Source organism: Apaloderma vittatum, unplaced genomic scaffold (genome assembly GCF_000703405.1).
Source record: "Apaloderma vittatum isolate BGI_N311 unplaced genomic scaffold, ASM70340v1 scaffold4807, whole genome shotgun sequence".
Lineage (NCBI taxonomy): Eukaryota > Metazoa > Chordata > Aves > Trogoniformes > Trogonidae > Apaloderma > Apaloderma vittatum.
The window spans coordinates 57,990-77,051 of NW_009727717.1; the positions used below are offsets into that span (position 1 = coordinate 57,990).

At 39.3% G+C, this 19,062-nt stretch overlaps 1 protein-coding gene across 1 annotated transcript in view; it reads right to left on the bottom strand.

Annotated features, from left to right (window-relative positions):
* FIG4 (FIG4 phosphoinositide 5-phosphatase) overlaps positions 1-18,845 on the bottom strand; it is a gene marked incomplete at its 5' end in the record, with an annotated part of 57,874 nt that extends 39,029 nt beyond the window's left edge. Inside the window, 9 exons of the mRNA XM_009873766.1 lie at positions 1,468-1,565; positions 2,207-2,369; positions 2,806-2,906; positions 4,457-4,585; positions 7,456-7,604; positions 9,087-9,137; positions 12,875-13,031; positions 17,704-17,827; positions 18,747-18,845. Coding sequence (XP_009872068.1) covers positions 1,468-1,565; positions 2,207-2,369; positions 2,806-2,906; positions 4,457-4,585; positions 7,456-7,604; positions 9,087-9,137; positions 12,875-13,031; positions 17,704-17,827; positions 18,747-18,845 — 1,071 coding nt within the window. The remainder of the gene's footprint in view (positions 1-1,467; positions 1,566-2,206; positions 2,370-2,805; positions 2,907-4,456; positions 4,586-7,455; positions 7,605-9,086; positions 9,138-12,874; positions 13,032-17,703; positions 17,828-18,746) is intronic.
* Positions 18,846-19,062: the final 217 nt, after the last annotated feature.

Here is a 19,062-nt window from a genome sequence, read left to right on the forward strand (position 1 = left end):
CCAGCTTTGCAATAATTTAAAAAAAATAGAATTATGTTGCAATTCTCTGAATATACCATATGTTTTCTACAATATGTTTTCTATAATCTGTGTTACAGAAATTACTTTTAATATCTAACAGCAGTCCTAAATAAACAAACCCAAAAGAATCCTAATACAGTCTTTACTAGTTAATAAGTTTCTACGATAGTCAGATATAGGAGGACATAGATTTGTATTTCATCAACACTTAATAAATCAAATAATAAAAGTACTGGAGATAGAAGTGCTTAGCATATGTGTAAAAGCAACAGAAACATCCAAAAAAAGGTGTTCAGACTTGGGGGCTTCCTGTCCTTGCTTTCCCCCCACCCCAAGCAGTACATAAAGTAATACAGGAACATGAATTTTAGCATCCTAATATTGAGCATCTACAGAGAGAGAAAGAGGCAGATGCATTTTCAGCCACTGTATCAAAAGCTCTGTGAATAAAAGCACATAATGATTCACGTGTCAAGGTCTATAGTGGTTTTTGAAGGCTAAGGCTGCAAAAGATAATATCATTTTCTTGCCAATAAATAGTATCCTAAGTTGATGCCACAGACTCTTGGACAGTCTTGAAAGCACTCCTACACAGGAAAGCTTCTAGAAATAGAAAATAGACTACCCATCCATTTATCGCAATTTAGAGTTTTAAAAGCCTTCCTTGAGTATTTTCCCTATTTTTTTATATTAGGAATGGATCCTGCACGCACAAAGAAGATTCTCTTTTCTACTGAAAAACATGATAAATTAAACGATTTTTTTAAAGAGTAAAAAGAAATAAGATATGACTCAAGCAAAACAAATCAATACATTAAACTGAAATGTGAAGAGAAACACCACCACAGCAAAAGGCTGGATCAGAATGGAAAAACAGACAAACCCTGCCACAAATACGTCATAACCAAAATTACAGTGCCAACGAGAATGTAGGCTTTGTACCCCAGCCCCTCATGCAGGAGAGAAATGAATTATTGCAGCAATCATGAAACTCCCCCCATGAGTCCAGCCCTGCTGCCAGTGGCAGTGCCTGTCTGCTAACACCTGATGCTTCAGTTGCCTCTCCTGCTCATACTTCCACGATTCTACCAGATGAAGCAAACAACAGAAGATAAGTCTTCATCACAGTATCTCAAATAACTCAATCAACTCTCACTTTGCATGGTACCATACTGTTTTAGTAATTCAGTGGCAAATTTGTTTGGACTTACATCTAAGCAACAAAGGTTACTCTAAGTCTACAAACATGGGAAACTTCTATTTTTGAAGGGTGGTAGTGGAAACAGAGAACTATATACTATACTCTGTAGGATGACATTTATGAAGAAAATGCACCATTTATAAGTTACTATTATTTTTGAACACAACCAAAGTTACACAGACACTCTACAGAAATAAGCATATTAAAAATTAGATAACATATAGAACACATTCAAGATATTGTACCTTCACAAGATTCAAAATAATAATGGGAGAGCCAAATCTCTGAAGCATTTGGTCAAAGTGAAGAGCAGCAACATGTGCAAAAGGATCTGCTTGGTCCACTGCAACAAATACATATATTCAGGATGATATTAAGCGAGCTGTAGTAATTTAAATAACTTTCCCTTAAAATTACTCTTCACAGAATACATACTAATTCTCTGATAAATGATACAATTACATACTTACCCCTCTTTTCATGTAAAAGCTGTTAAAAATAAATAAATCTTACCTTTTGCAAACTGAGAGCAACTTCTTAATAAAACCTTTTACGAGATGCTTACAAGGAGCAATTATTCTGGCCCCATTAAACTTAGCTTAGACATTTTCCACCCTTTTTAACAGGTATACAATTTTATGCACAATAGTAAGATCAATGTAGCTTACTTTGTATACAAAATAAGCACAAAGAAAGCTCACAATTTCAAACACACGTTGTTTGTATTCCACTTCTGAATGTGAAGTCTAAGAAGAGATTTTTTCTATTCCATTACATCAAATGCAGCTTTTTATATGGTTGAATGTCTGTATGCCATGGTGTTTATTAAAAACATTGATTTACCTTAAATTATGGCTTCCTAAAGAACAAACGCATAGACAATTCATTCATTTTTGCACATTTAATTTTCACTTATTCCCTCTGCGGTTCCTTTAAGGACACAGCACTAACCATAACCTACCACAATGAATAATTTGTACATACATGTTATGGGTGGCTTAGGCATCATAGTTGAAATATCTTGAGACCAGTACAGAGGGACAGATCCTCGAACCTGAACATAGGAAGAATAACTCCCCGCAGAAAATGACATAACTGAAGCATCATAAAGTATTTGTTCAGTTTCCACTTCATTAGCAACATCTCCCTAAAGCAAACAGAAATATACACAATGTAGACATGACACTTCAGAGCTGCATGCCTGAAGGAGAACTGATCATTAAAAAGTACAATTAAACTGTAAGACACCGAATCATAGCAATGAGAACACCACTGAAGATTAAATGTCCATCTGTCCCTGAAAGTATAGTATCAGATTTATTTATTTATTTGTTCTCTATTTGGGAAACTACATTATCTCTAAGTGCAAAAAAGAACTGCTGGTTAAGACTTAGTATTTTAAGAACAGCTTTACTACCTCAATTAAAAAATGTAATGATAGCTGTGGTAACATTATCTAATAGCATAATTTAAGCCAAAACCCTAACAACCCTCTAAGACATTTCACTTCTCCAGTTAGTCAAGCTCAAACTTTTATATTTTATGGTGGTAGGGAGGAATCCCTAAAATCCCATGTACTTTACCATACAGTTTGCTCCTCGTTTCAGAAAACGTGTCCCAGCAAATTTGCTTGATCTTCTGGCTATCAGAGTGACATATATAGGGCGACCGTATATTAACAATTCTTGAAAGAGAAGTTAAGGTTTACATGTCACATGCAATTTTTCATTCATTTACTTGAAGTGAGTAAAAATAAATTCTAGAAAAGAATGACCCTGAAGCATCTGATTTACCAAGTGATGAGTACACTACCAAATTTTTTTTACAGCTGAGAGAAAGCATTGTCCTTTTCAACAATTTTTTTTAGGAATTTTGAAATGGGAATCTAAATTACAATACACCAACTGCTTTTCGCAATATACAGAAGAAAAGTATTTCTATTTTATGAAGTGACAATGGAGGTGAAATAAGCAGAAAATTCCCCTTGGGCTGCAAATACAGCTGTTGTGAATTCTGGGATTAAAGCCTGGGAGCTTCTATTTTCAGAGGAGGTACATTAGTCACCCTCTAATTATTTGTCTGGAAAAGTAGGCAAATTTGCAACTACTTAAGTAACAATGGAAAGCCAGAGGCAAACAGCTACAGATGCAGTGCTGGCTTTCTTTTAAGCTACTTTTTATTAAAAACAAACAAACAAAAAGATAGAATCGGATGTCTGGTGTGACTACTGCTGCTTCCTTAGCATAAGGGAGGCACAAGAAAGAGGGAAGAAGACATTTGCTTGTCAAATAGCTAGAGCAAAGGCTATTGTCACTCACCAAGTAGCTGCAGGCAAAATGCTGGTGGTCAGATCCACAGCTACTACTTTGATTAAGTGAGACCACAGATGAACTAGTGATACAAAATAAAAATAGTGATATGAAAACAGATCTAGCTGTCTGGAGTCTAAGCCAACGACCAGCAACCTTAAAATCAGGAAAAAGTAAAATTTAATTCTGCAAAGATACCACTAACCTTAACTTTGTAATTGTATTCGCCTCCCCAGATATTTTGTTGACAGGCTTTTAAATCAATATGATACTGTTGATGATTGAATTAGAATGTCTCCCTAGTGTACTAAATTCTTATCAACAAAGATACTGAGATGGCATTTCTTTGGAGTGTGATCTGCATTTGGACTTCTTCTCCTGCTACAATGTACGTAGACTCATTTATCCACTTTAAAGAATATATAGTCATCGAAAAAGATTTCAGATGTTCTAGTGTTTACTCAACTCTCTTTACACAACAGGCCTGACATCACTTTCAACGGAAACAGCAAATAAAGAATTTCTGCAAATCTCAGTTACTAAAAAATGCTTTAAAGAAGACTAATAAGAAAAACATTTCTATATCAGCAATTCAGTTCTGTTTATCTTTTCTCCCCTTCTTGACTCAAACATCTGTGAAAAAAAATACAGCTGAGCCTTAAAATCCTCTCAAGTTCTTTATTACTAAACCCCATGTCAGAGTGCCTCACCGAGAATGGAGTCTACCTCTGTCAGGGCCCTATTACAAGAACATAAACGTATTTCTTATTTAGCATAAAACCTAGAAAAGTAATGAAAATAAAAGCCAACCAATAATTCTAAAATTGGAAGTACTTGACAAATAATCCAATGCATTTCACATGCTCAAACTTTTTTTAAAAAAAATATCAATAAACTAACATTTGTTGCAACGTTAAAAGGATACTTGATTGCCCACAGAATCCATGAATAATATACAGCAGCCAGTCACGATGAACAGTATTTTTTACTGCCTCCAGAAGCTTGCCATTCCACACATACTTTTTGTAAGGCTTACTGCAAATCCCAAATACACCTAGGAAGTTGTTAAAACAAAAATGCATCAGCAATTAAGAAACCAGCTTATCTGCACTGAACTGTTTTAAAATTCAGCTCATTGCATCTTTATTTTGATTTTCACTTGAATGCAATTTAGCATATCATTTACATGCATCTTTGAAGTTTGCCAGACACAAATAACTTCAGGCACGCGCTGAAGGTCAGAATTTATGAGGATTTATAATTTTTCTATGGTTGCCAGTACTATTTGAGTGCCTTCATGCGGAAGTTTCAGTAGTGAAAAGAGATCTCTGCCTGGTAGCACCAGATGATTTGCTAATAAGGGAAATAAGTTGTGAATTCCAGTTAACACGAAAAATACTTTCATAAGAGGACTCCATAAGCTTTTAAATTCTGGGTCAGCTCTGGAATTACCTGCTAGACTCTGGATGATCACGCCCTGACCCTCTTCTACAAAAAGCACATCAATCCTCATTTAATTTATCATAGTTTTTTTCTAATTTGCACTGACACCAAGAAATGCAGTTCTTGTAGATCCACAAATTAAAATTCAATTTTTGATATATCTGGAACCTGAGCCTTTTTCTGTTTCAATACATCAGGACCAAGATGACAACTGGCACGAAAAGGTGATTAAAGGAAATGAATGAGTCTCAATCTTATAGGGAAGGAATAGGACAAGTCTTCTATTACCTACATTTTGTGTAGTTTTTTCAAATTAAGTTTTTGGCAGGATGAGTTATATCATATCAGTACGTATATCCATTAGAGCAGCCAACTGTTCTGCTGGGTAAAACGATGAGACTGAAGGTAAAAGTGCAGCTGTTGAACAAATTGTTGCTACCTAGTCACCCAATTTACCACAAGCCCAGGGAAAACTGATGTAACCATTTTAGTGAAGGAGTGCGTACACTCAGCAGAACCTGGCCACAAGCACTTCATCAGCAATGTGTTTCTTACACATCTTCTATCATAAGAACAGATGTGTTACTAATATCTACTGGAAATGGAGTCATGTGTGCTATCAGCATGCTGCTGATGGGGTCAAGGCTATGGCATCTTTGTTTCCCAACGTTTTCATGAAGACATAAAAGAGATGATGCCATTGTATGGATTCCTGAGGGACCCTGCAGATAAGAGCCTTTGCAGAGGAGGAATTATTGCTCCCTCCACTCTTTACGGCCATTTTAATCATTGCAGTATTTGACAACCAGTTCCTGATATTCTGATATATATCACCACGTTACTAACACAGAATCATAGAATTGTCAGGGTTGGAAGGGACCTTAAAGATCATCTAGCTCCAACCCCGCTGCCATGGGCAGGGATGTCCCCCACTAGATCAGGCTGCTCAGAGCCCCATCCAGCCTGGCCTTAAAAACTTCCAGGGATGGGGCTTCCATCACCTCTCTGGGCAACCTGTGCCAGTCTCTCACCACCCTCATGGGGAAGAACTTCTTCCTAATGTCCAATCTGAACTGATCCATCTCTAGCTTTAATCCATTCCCTCCAGTCCTGCCACTACTCAACATCCTAAAAAGCCCCTCACCAGCTTTCTTGTCGGCCCCCTTAAGATACTGGAAGGTCACAATAAGGTCTCCTCAGAGCCTTCTTTTCTGCAGACTGAACAGCCCCAACTCTTTCAGTCTGTCATCTTTTCCTTGGGCAGGGGGGGGATCACTTTTCTTTAAAAGGAAATATATTATTGGATTATCTTTCAAATTTTCCATCAGATTTAGGGCATACTGTATACAGCACTACTTTTGGCTTTTAAATGGACGTGTGATAGTTGACAACTACTGAACACAGCAAGCTCCATTACCCAAGATGATTAGTTACTTACTTAACGTTCATTATCATTCTTCGACATAGGTCTGTTGTAGGTGTTGTGATAAAAGGGTGTCAGAAATGAAACGGTGGACAGTGTCCAATTTTATCTTGCATAAAATCTGTCAGGGGTTGTTTCAGGCATTTCTGTGTTCAAACTATGTTGCATCTAAGCTGGCTTCCATATCAAATTTGTAGCATTAAACAAAACACTAGTAGACTTTCTCTATGCTATTGTTTTGTTTATCAGTGACGTATTTAAAAGGCCTAGTGTTCTATTACTACCTAAGAAGGCACTGTTATTTCTGATATTTCACAATTAAACAAGGAAAAAAGTGGTGTCATATATACAATGACAAAAAGGTTTTTAAAAAAGTAATTTTTTGACAAGCATTCAGATAATTAGTACAAGTCATAGGGCAATAAAACATTTAAAAAATCAACTTCAATGGAAAGAAGTCCAATACTAAGAATTTCAGGGGAAACTTTTTGTGTGTATGTGTGAAAGTGAAACAAAAGGGAGAGAAAATAGTTTTTCTGTCTGACTGATCCTCTTTACACTCTTATGAATATGCCAGATCCAAAGTGAAGGCTGCAATTTTCACCTGAAATCAGCAATTAATACTTCCCAGTAGTTCTTACTACATCGAGTTGATACTAATTTCACACAATTCTTCTGTCATCAGTATTTTCCAACACAAAAAAAAAAGATTTATTTGTACTTAACCAGTTACTGCTTCCCACTCTCTCTGTACTTCACACGTCTGTGGAATCTTAGAAGTCAGTTGCATAATCAATGGTTAAATAGCATCAGCATGCTCAGTTATGTCTGAGTTGTGATGTAAATTAACAAAGCAATGATTAATCACCTCTAGAAATTGCATTGTTCAAATTTAAATGTCTGTAATTTGCACTTTATGTAATCTTCTATTAACTCATGACTATTACAAGATCATTGAGCAACAGAGAAGACTCAAATGTTTCTCAGAAGTAAACTTAAGCATATGCTATATGTATTCATGATGAACAACATTAGTTTAATTAGGGCTGTGCGCTTACCACTTCCACCCTGTGTTGAAAGTCCTTCATCTTCAAATATATCAAAACTCTCTTGTCGGGTCTGGGCTGTTTCAGTTTTTAATGTCTCAAGTGGCATTCTCAGGACAGTAAGATTATATTGAAGGGAGTGAGACAGATCATAGCTGTAACTGATAGACAGTTAACATTTATTAATAACTGTAGATGCACAGGCCTTTTCTGAAGACCCTCACTCTCCATCTGTACTTACCTTTAACATGGTACTATTTTATCCGTTATAAAAAAAGGCTTTTAAACAAGATACACAGATTCTAATTCTATAAAGACAAATAATACAAATGATTTCCAAAAGAGACTTTACACAGAAACTGTTTACAGTACAATAGTTGAAATTGTATTTATATTCTTGTAATAAATAAAAACTGAACATGCCTTTTGAACAAAGCATATCAACAGATTTAATTCACTGTGCCCCAAGAAGCAGTTCTGAAGACCAAAAATAGCTCTTCCACCAGAAATATCCATACACAGACAACCTCATTTTTCTGAGATTTAAGTACTACTTTCTGACTGAACTCAAACCAGCCAAAAATTTGGTCTGCAAAACTGTATCTGTCCTCCAACTTGTGACTGCAGCACAGATGTATGTTAAGACAGTGAGTGCTGAATAAACAAAAAGATGTTTGTGTTTTCATTAGTTCCATAACAGTAACAAATTCTGCATCTCATGTCATTATACTGACAACACTCTACACTAATTGCTAAATTTTATAAGCCACTCGGATTCATTTCCCCAAAGAGAAACCAAATGTACACAACACTTGAATGAGAAGTATGCACAGATTTCCATTTTAGCCTAGGACAGCATTAATGATTACTGGCTCTCCTGTAAGTTCTCGATACTCATTAATGATCTAATAAAAATAATTATTTAAACATTGGACATTAAGATTATCACCAATGGTAACTTCTAGACTGACACATCTTTCGGGACTTGCAAGAGGGGTTTTTTTTAATTTTTTGGTCAAAGTCTTCTAACTGTTACTGCCATATTTATCACCACATCTCTCTCATTTTTCTGCTGTCCCAAAAATCCCATGTGTAACAGTAGCTGGGACACAGAAACTTCTCTTAGGTATGGCATTTATGAAACAGTAACCAAGAGAATGGGTAATGCCTAGAAGACCCTATGAAAGACGTACCCTACACAGGGTACATCTTAGATGAGGACCTATTTCTCTATCATTATTTCCAAATCAAGGCAAAGCTTTATTTCTGGAAAACAAGATCAAGAAAGGAAAACTGACAGGATGAGCAACCCACCTGACATATAATACTTTTCCAAAGAGAGAACGTCTGCATAATCTGGGAAGTTTGAACAGTCAGTAGGAACAGTAATTTCAGTGTCGACCTTCTAGCACTAATAGTTCTATAGTTTTAAACTTCATGGAGACTACATTCCTGGTCAATTTGTTGAAGGAGAAGCAGGCTCAAAACACAGAGAGGAAAGTGGACAAGCAATGTGATCACACACATGTTTTCCCCTCAGTACAAACCCAAAGATCTTCATATCAAAATCCAAAAGCAGAATCTTACAGCAAGTATAGGCATACATATATACATTTTTAAAGGAATTAATAACTAATACGTACCTAAAATAGAAGTTACTAGAAAGGTCCACATTTTGAAAGATTCTCAGATACCTAGCAAAATAATTCAAGGGAAAATTATTAGTTTAACCAGACAGACCTAAACAATCCATTCAGAGTATCTCAGAAATTAAACTACATAAAAATATTGGCTCTTAGCATATGTCCCCTACCTATCTTACTGTAATTGTTTTGACAGGTATTCCGCTAGAATGTCCGCATCTGAATCAAATAAATGAAATAGCCTTTAAAAAAAAAAAAAATCCAGTGTCTACTCATGCACATACTCAGGAATTTTAGGAAGTTGTAGATAAAGTTGTAATTCTATTTGCCACATATATGGGTCAAATTCTCTAGGACTTACACAAGCAAACTCCCAACAATACTGCAGAAGAGCTGAAGAGTTTCAATTATTCTCATATAAATGAAGAAGAACATCTTCAACCTGTCATACCCTTGCAAATTCTCAGAAGAAACTAGAATGTTGTCTTTGAACGTGTCCTGGTTTGATCTGGATGATGGGATCAAGTAAACCCTCAGTAAGTTTGCAGATGACACCAAGTTGGGTGGGAGTGTTGATTTGCTCGAGGGCAGGAAGGCACTGCAGAGGCACCTGGACAGGCTGGATCAATGGGTCAAGGCCAGGTGAACGAGGTTCAACAAGGCCAAGTGCTGGGTCCTGCACTTGGGTCACAAAAACCCCAGGCAGCACTACAGGCTTGGGAGGAGTGGCTGGAGAGTTGCCTGGTGGAAAAGGATGCGGGGGTGATGGGGGACAGCCGGCTGAACATGAGCCAGCAGCGTGCCCAGGTGGCCAAGAAGGCCAACAGCATCCTGGCCCGGATCAAAAATAGTGCGGCCAGCAGGAGTAGGGAAGTGATCATGCCCATGTACTCAGCACTGGTGAGGCCACAGCCTGAGTACTGTGCTCAGTTTTGGACGTCGCAGTACAAGAGAGACATTGAGGTGCCGGAGTGTGTCCAGAGAAGGGCAATAAAGCTGGTGAGGGGTCTGGAGAACAAGTCTTATGAGGAGTGGCTGAGTGCTCGAGGGCAGGAAGGCACTGCAGAGGCACCTGGACAGGCTGGATCAATGGGTCAAGGCCAGGTGAACGAGGTTCAACAAGGCCAAGTGCTGGGTCCTGCACTTGGGTCACAAAAACCCCAGGCAGCACTACAGGCTTGGGAGGAGTGGCTGGAGAGTTGCCTGGTGGAAAAGGATGCGGGGGTGATGGGGGACAGCCGGCTGAACATGAGCCAGCAGCGTGCCCAGGGGGGCAAGAAGGCCATGGGTGGGAGTGTTGATTTGCTCGAGGGCAGGAAGGCACTGCAGAGGCACCTGGACAGGCTGGATCAATGGGTCAAGGCCAGGTGAACGAGGTTCAACAAGGCCAAGTGCTGGGTCCTGCACTTGGGTCACAAAAACCCCAGGCAGCACTACAGGCTTGGGAGGAGTGGCTGGAGAGTTGCCTGGTGGAAAAGGATGCGGGGGTGATGGGGGACAGCCGGCTGAACATGAGCCAGCAGCGTGCCCAGGTGGCCAAGAAGGCCAACAGCATCCTGGCCCGGATCAAAAATAGTGCGGCCAGCAGGAGTAGGGAAGTGATCATGCCCATGTACTCAGCACTGGTGAGGCCACAGCCTGAGTACTGTGCTCAGTTTTGGACGTCGCAGTACAAGAGAGACATTGAGGTGCCGGAGTGTGTCCAGAGAAGGGCAATAAAGCTGGTGAGGGGTCTGGAGAACAAGTCTTATGAGGAGTGGCTGAGGGAACTGGGGTTGTTTAGCCTGGAAAAGAGGAGGTTCAGAGGAGACCTTATCGCTCTCTACAAGTACCTGAAAGGAGGTTTTAGTGAGGTAAGTGTTGGTCTCTTCTCCCAAGTAACTAGTGACAGGACAAGAAGAAATGGGCTCAAGTTGTACCAGAGGAGGTTTAGATGTGATAATAGGGAAAATTTCTTTACCGAAAGAGCGGTGAGGCATTGGAACAAGGAAGCAGTGGAAGTCATCATCCCTGGAGGTGTTCAAAAAACATGTAGATGTGGCACTTCGTGACATGGTTTAGTGGTCACGGTAGAGTTGGGTTGATGGTTGGACTTGTGGGCATGTAGAGTTGGGTTGATGGTTGGACTTGATGTTTTTAAAGGTTTTTTCCAACCTTAGTGATTCTATGATCCTATAAAGAGAAGCAATTCTGTCCAGCGATTTTACGTATCAGCTCAGTCTCTTCTAAGAAGCTGCACTTTCTGAAGTCAGCAGCATGTTTCTGCAGACAGTGTCTGCTGCTGGAACTGGTAACACCTGACGTTTACAGTTACTACCAGAGATTGGTATGCAGAAAGGCTCTTGCTTATATTTGCTCCAATAGTGACCAAGGTCACTGCCAGATCTTGTGTAACATATTGGGGTAGTCAGGAAGTAAAAAGGTCACAAGGAAGTAAAAGTTTGCACCTCCAGTGAGGAATGGACAGGACAGTGACCAGCAAGACTATTCCATTCCATATACATCATATTCCGTATAAACTTGAAGGATCACAGAGGTTAAGGATTCTTCTTCAACAACTGGTGTCCAAGGACAACTCCATCCGATCTTCTGCCTTTGATCTCAGTCCTGAGTTCCTGAATCCTGTGTCTGGTTTCCCTTTGCCCCTGAGCCTGGGGCTTCCCAGCCCTGCAGCATCAGTGGGGATTGATATGCGGGGTGGATGGGGGGGAGGGGAACGGGGTGAGGTGGAGTCATGTTCAATATTGGTTGTATATATTTTCATTATTGTCTTTATTTCCTTATTAGTACTTTTATTGTTTATTAAAGCTGCTTTAGCTTTCTTTTCCAGCCTGTACATCTCTCCCTTCCTGTTTGGGGAGGGAGAGGGGTTAGAGAGCATCTGTCAGCATTCAGTAGCCAGCCCAGCCCTAACCCCTGACAGAATGATAAAATAGCTAACACTATAACTATATAGGCTAGATAATACACACCGCTGCACTCTAAGGGAGGAGACTGAGGTTTATGATCAGTCATACCTTAAAGTGGAATCTGTAATAGTTACCATTGACTTATAATCCGATATCAGTTTATCATAACCCATCACTTTTTGAATATTCACACTTGGCACAGACTAAAAAGAGTTTATTGATACCATTTGCCTGGTATATACAGAAATGAAATTACCCCACCTTGATAAAAACCCCACCAGGATGTAGTTGTACATTTCATACAAGTTTCCCTGCTGATCAAAGGCTCAAATTTATTTCTTCAGAAAAACGTCACAGAAGGAAAAAAGAAATTAAACTTACCAGTGGGTCACTTTGTCACCCTTTACAACAGCAGCACTTGTAAGATTCTGACAGCACAGAATCATTAAATAATCTACTTAACACTTTTTGAAGGGCACCAAAGATCTCCTCGGGTGAGATTAACATGATGCTAGAGCTACTAACAAAAGAACACTATCCAAAACAATATAAACCAGTATTAGCATTACTTTGCTTTTTAAGAGCAATGTTTAAATTGGATGCTTCTGGGTGCACATTTCCTAGGATGTAGCTTTGACATTTAGGAGATACGGAGATGTGGACAAAAAGCTCTGAAAGATTTTAATAGTCACCCTCCAGGTTAGGGGCCACGGAAGTTGTGGTCCATTCTCCATTCTTCCACACTAATTTATCAACAAAGATAAAATGGCTGGAATGACATACTAACAGAACGAAATCTGTGACTGAAACTTCTAGATGCAGTTCACCATTGCTTAGAAAATATTCAGAAAGTACACACTGTTTACCACCATTATTTACCTGGCTTCATCAGGATGAGTGACTCTTACTGAGTCATTTGGAATGTAGATCATATTTGTATCTTCTATTTTATATATGGCATGACCTCCAATATCTGCCATTTTTCTTCTTTTTGTAATTAACACAATGTAGTAGCCTTCCAAAAACCTGACAAAACCTGTTAAAACAACATTAAAATGCTATTACTTGGATGTGTGCATTGATTTGATCAAACATATTTAGAAAAACAGTATCAGACTTGTTTCAAAACTTCACAGAATTTCTGTTTGTTCTTAATGTTATATATAAAAAGTGCATATATTTACACATACAAATATATACATACATATAGCCACAGTCTTACAACTCACTGCCAGTAAGTGACAATTAATGAAGTACATAGTTTTTTTTACTTTTTTTCCCTTCCACTATGTATATTTGTAACATTAGATAGCAAAGTTAAGACACTGAAAACTCAGAATAAGCTGCTGTCTACTTAAGATACTTGTATTTGCTTTTAATAGGAAACTCACTGCTCAGAGCAAAGCATGCCCTAAAAGATCCCAAAAGGTTAATTTTCAAGGGCAAGGAGGAATCCCAAACTCCAGTTTTCTTTTCACGTTTGTGTCTTGCCTGCTGGGGAGGTGCACAGAACAGCAAAAGAAGATAAGAGTACTACAACACCTTTGTGCTCTCTCTCCTTAACAGCAGGGATTAAATTCCCTGTCTACAGCAGCATCTCCCCTATATTAGCCTTTTGGAGCATCAAGGGTAACCCTTTCTTTCTATTTTCTCTCTCAGACACCAACACTGAAGTCCAGAGGACTAAGGAGGTAGAATAAGCAGTGTCAGGCTTTATCGCCTGCAAAAGGAAGCCTTCTGAAGCCTCCATCCTCATTCCATAACACTACAGGGTATAGCCATGCTTCTTCACCGAGTTGCTTCTTTGGATGCCTCTATTACACACAATAAGGAAAAAGCATAACAAACCTTTAAACTACAATACAAATGTATAAATTCAAATTAAAAGTAGGAATACACAATCACCTCTGAACCTGCATTTCTTTTTAATACTGTATAGGCAGTGATACACCAGTATTACGTTTTAATAACTAAATCACATGAATTAGCTCTTGGAGGTAGCTGCTTTATAGAATAGAATTGTTTAGGTTAGAAAAGACCTTTAAGACCATTGAGTCCAACCATTAATCTAGCACTGCCAAGTCCACCACTAAACCATGTACCAAAGTGCCACGTCTACATGTGTTTTGAACACCTCCAGGGATAGCAACTCTACCACTTTCCTGGGCAGCCTATTCCAATGCCTCACTTCTCTTTCAGTAAAGAAATTTTTCATGATATCCAGCCTATACTTCCCCTGGCACAACTTGAGGCCATTTCCTCTTGTCCTGTCACTTGTTACTTTGGCAATGAGACTGATCCCTACCTTGTTACAACCTCCTTTCAGGTAGTTGTAGAGAGTGATGTCTCCCCAAAGCCTTTTTTTCCCCAGGCTAAACAACCCCAGTTGCCTCAGCAGCTCCTCATAAGACTTGTTCTCAAGACCCTTCACCAGCTTTGTTACCCCTTCTTTGGACACGCTCCAGCACCTCAATGTCCTTCTTGTAGTGAGGGGCTCCAAACTGAGCACAGCATTTGAGGTGTGGCTTTGGTAGACTGCTAGCAGTAAAGAGCCTGAAACCTAGTCACTGCTGCACTGTCAACAAACATATTAATTGGGAGAGAGAAAAAAAAAAACAAAAACCCATACATCCCCATGTATTGGGTTTGCTTGGCCATATTTCAGTGGTGGGGGGGGACTGTAGGGGGAGCTTCTGCAAGAAGCTGCTAGAAGTTTCCTCTAGGTCTGACAGGGCCAATGCCGGCCAGCTCCAAAGATGGACCCGTCACTGGCCAAGGCTGAGCCTGTCAGTGATGACAGGACAGGAGCACCTCTGTGAAAACATATTTAAGAAACAGGGAAAAAAGAACTGCACCACACAACAACTGGCAGAGAGAGAGGAGTGAGAATATGTGAAGAAATCAAGGTCAGTGAAGAAGCGGGGAGAGGATGTGCTCCAGGTGCCGGAGCAGAGTCCCCTGGGTCATGGTGAAGACCATGGTGAGGCGGTCTGTCCCCCTGCAGCCCATGGATGTGACAGGGTGTAGATGTCCATCTGTAGCCCGTTGAGGACCGCACGCCTGAGCAGATGGATGCCTCAAGGGGGCTGTGACCCCATTGGAAGCCTGCACTGGTTCAGGTTGCTGCCAGAGCCTATAGCCTGTGGAAAGAGAGAAGCCCACACTGGAGCATGTTGTCTCGCAGGACTTCTGTGATGGTGGGGAACTTGCACTGGAGCAGTTTCCTCCCGAAGGACTGCACCCCAGACTCACTTTGGGGCAGATTGCACCTCGTGAGAGGACTCATCTTGGGGTAGTTTGTGATGAATTGCCCCTCATGAGAGGACTCATATTGCAAAAGGGTGTGTGAAGATCATCTCCCGTGAGAGGGACCCCACAATGGCCATGGGGAAGAGTGAGGAGTCCTCCTCAGAGGAAGAAGCAGTGATGGAAACAACATTGGATGAACGGACTGCAGCCCCCATTCCCTGTCCCCCTGCCCCGCTCAGCGGGGGGAGGTGGAGAAACTGGGATTGATGCTTTGCCCATGAGGAAGGAAGAGATGGGAGAAAGGTGCTGGGTTGATTTTTTTTAAGATCTGTTTTTATCTCTCACTGCTCTTCTCTGTTTTGTTCTTTAATAAATTTAACTAATTTCCCCAAAATTGAGTCTGTTTTGCCTGTGACAGTAGATGCGGGTGATCTCTCTGTCCTTATCTCAAACCTTGAGCCCTTCAATGTATTTTCTCCCCCTGCTGAGCAGAGAAGGGGGGGTGGTAGAGTGGCTGTGTGGGCACCTGGCTGCCGGTCAGGGTCAAACCCCTACATCCCACAATTCACATTTTTACTTGTATTTATATTCAATCCTTTCAGTTTTGCATTACAAATTAAAGAAGGATGAGAAAAGCACGTATTTTCCTCCTTGTCACTGCTGGAGGCTGCAATGTGATTGCATGAACTGCAATTTTTCTTCTGCCTTATTAGCCTCCCTTGGAAAAATGCTCTCACCTGCACAAGGACAGGAGACCCTGCTGACAGTAAGAAAAAAAGAAAAAAAGTCTTCGAAGCAGCCAGACTATTGAATTTCAGTTGTTAAATAGCAAAGTTCTTCCTGTATCCTCCAGATACCAAAATCACGTGAACAGCTTCTCTCCTTTGAATTTCACTAAGTATTATACCAAAGTCTGATGAGGAACCCAGCCTTGCCCCTTGGCCTGGTTCTCTGCAGTGAAAAGTGATTTCTACTTTTAAACATTCCTCAGTGAACCAGAACCTAGCCTATCAGTACCTCCATTTGAGTGCACTGAATGCACTGTCTCTGTTTAACAAAATAATCAAAGAACAGAACAAAGCTGTCCGTTCCAATCCTGCAGAAAATAGCCCTGTCTTCCTGACCTGAGCCAGAAAACAGAAATAAACAACCAGTTGCATTCCCTCAAATTATATGTTCATACAGACATGATTAGATAAGGTCAAGATGAAAGATGTCTAAAGGATGTACTTTAGAAGTGCAAGATAATCTGAAGATCACGAAGCATGTTACTTCTAAAACAAAATAGTACACCATATCTGATAACCAATGTAGCTGTCCAGCTACAGAATAGAAAGAGTACACGTAAACAAATATACAGTTGGGATGCAAAATTTTCATTGAACATCACCACTCTCTAACCAAAGGTATTATCGTATATTTAGAGAGTGAGGACTAATGGCTTGTGCAAAAAATCCCAATGCTGCAAGACTGTTAGACGCTTCTTTAGGTTTACCCATATTATTAATAAAACATAAACCTCATGTAAGGAATTTTTGAAAAGTGGATTCATGGATAAGTTACAAAATACTTTATGGGCAAAAAGAATACAAAAGAAAGTTTGCTTTATCTGTCGCTTTACACTGGAATACTAATAATATTCTCCTATGTTTTGGTTAATAATGCAAATTTCAGAAGCATCTTTTAAAGTAATTACATTCTCCACTTCCTCTGCAGTTTTTGATTTAGATTTTCAAGTGTACTTCGATGCAAATAAAGCAAAAAAAGTATTCTTGGGGGCTGTAAGAGCTCACATCAACATTTACTTTCAAGACATCACCCATCAATATATCAACCTCAGTGTCTGACAACAGGGAGGAAAGTAGTGACCTTCCTAAGAAGACACTATCAAATCCTTGAAGCAGTTCTCTAGGATTACGGACAGCTGATCAGCATTCAAAAATTCAATTGACATTGTAGTCAGTTATACCTGTTCAAATATGTAAAGGAAATAATTAAATATGTCATTGCAAAAAGTTAATCCAAAGGAAGATTAAGTCATCTTTCTGAAAAGTGTGTGATGAAGAAATAAAACCTAATAAAGGATGTCAATTTTTGTTTTCTTTTAAAAAAAACATTCTGTGAAATCTGGAATTCAGGAGGCCAGGTTCCACGATTTGTATTCTACAATCAGTTGAGTTTGGTGAGATCTTCAACCAAGCTTCTAGAGTTCAGATATTTCCCAGATCTCTCCCATAGTAACAAACAAGAGGCTAGTTACAGCAAAACTCTCATCCCTGTACTGGCCCACTCGTTTTCACAAAGAAACTTATTTATCTTTGAGAACAAAATTTCTCAATCCTATTCAGTTAAAAGAAATAAAATCAAGAGGAGATAGAAAAATATATATATAGTATGACACAGTAAGCATCAGCTCCTTAAGAAACAAGAGATTTTATAAAACCAAAGGAAACACTTACCTACTACACCAAAAGCAGAGACGGCTCGAGATAACCCAGAAGAGCCCTTTTGACCAATCTTTGTTCTGTTTCCCAGGTCTAAACGTCCAAGAAGTTCCCTCACCTCTTGTTGTGTATACACATGCTTTAAAATAAACGATCACTTAAGTCAATGCTTTGGTTGTTAAATGTTATTTCATGTCAGAGAATAGTAGAAGTTACCTAATACACAATAAACCAAACATCTGCTCTACATCCTCTGTGTCATGCTTCGGTCCTACCAACAAGTTTTTTACACAAAAAACAGTGCAACAGAAAGAGTCGTGGTCACATGTAAGTCTTAGGCATTAAGATTGTAAATCATATACTTCTTACTCTAACATGTGCATTAAAACTCTTGCTGCTGCTTATTTTGCTTCAGATACATTACAACAGATATGTTAAAAACTTGGCTAGATAGTTATTATATATAGTTTGCACTTAGAACAGTATAGCTGAACATGAGAAAATTTCATTAAAGTGAAGGTCCCTAATACTGTATGTATCTGACATACAAGGAGAATCAGAGAGTCACAGAATCGGAGAGAGTTGGTATTGATCAGCCTGCAGAAGAGAAAGCTTAGCAGGGATCTTATCAGTGTGCATAAATAACTTGCAGAAGCAAGTAAAGAAGTCTGATTCTTCTTGGTGGTATCCAGTCAAAGGACAAGAGGCAACGGGCACAAATTGAAATACAGGAAATTCCATCTGAACATAGGAAAAAGCTTTTGTACTGTGAGGATGGCTGAACAACAGAAAAGGTTGCAGAGAGATGTTGTGGAGTCCCCAGACGTATTCAAAACGTGACTAGGCATGGTCCTGAGCAACCTAGTTGACAGTGCTCTGAGTGTGAGTGTAGGACTAGACAATCTCCAGAGATCCCCTCCAGTCTCAACTGTTATATGATTCTATAATTCTGTAACGTAATTTTGTTGAAACAGATTAAATGTGTAATATTTAAATTCAGCTCAGTATAGACAGTATTTATTTGGAATAACCAAAAAAGAAATTAGAGACGCACTCACCTTATCATCAATTACAACCAAATCCTTTGGTTCAGTGCGATCTATTTTCAAAACACGGTATTTAGTTTCTGCAGGATTACTTCCAACAAGAAAATACCTCTGCATTCAAAACAAAAAAAGTCAAAATATTACACAAGATAAAAAAACCACAGTGCATTGCATTATAAGACATGAAGAATGCCATTTATATAGTTTCTAGATTAGATCCATTTCAGCTGACATCAAATACTTAATATTCCATGTGGACTGTTAATAAACTGTTTCAGACATCACCACCTTAGGTAGGTACATCTGTATACAATCAACCTTTAGAACT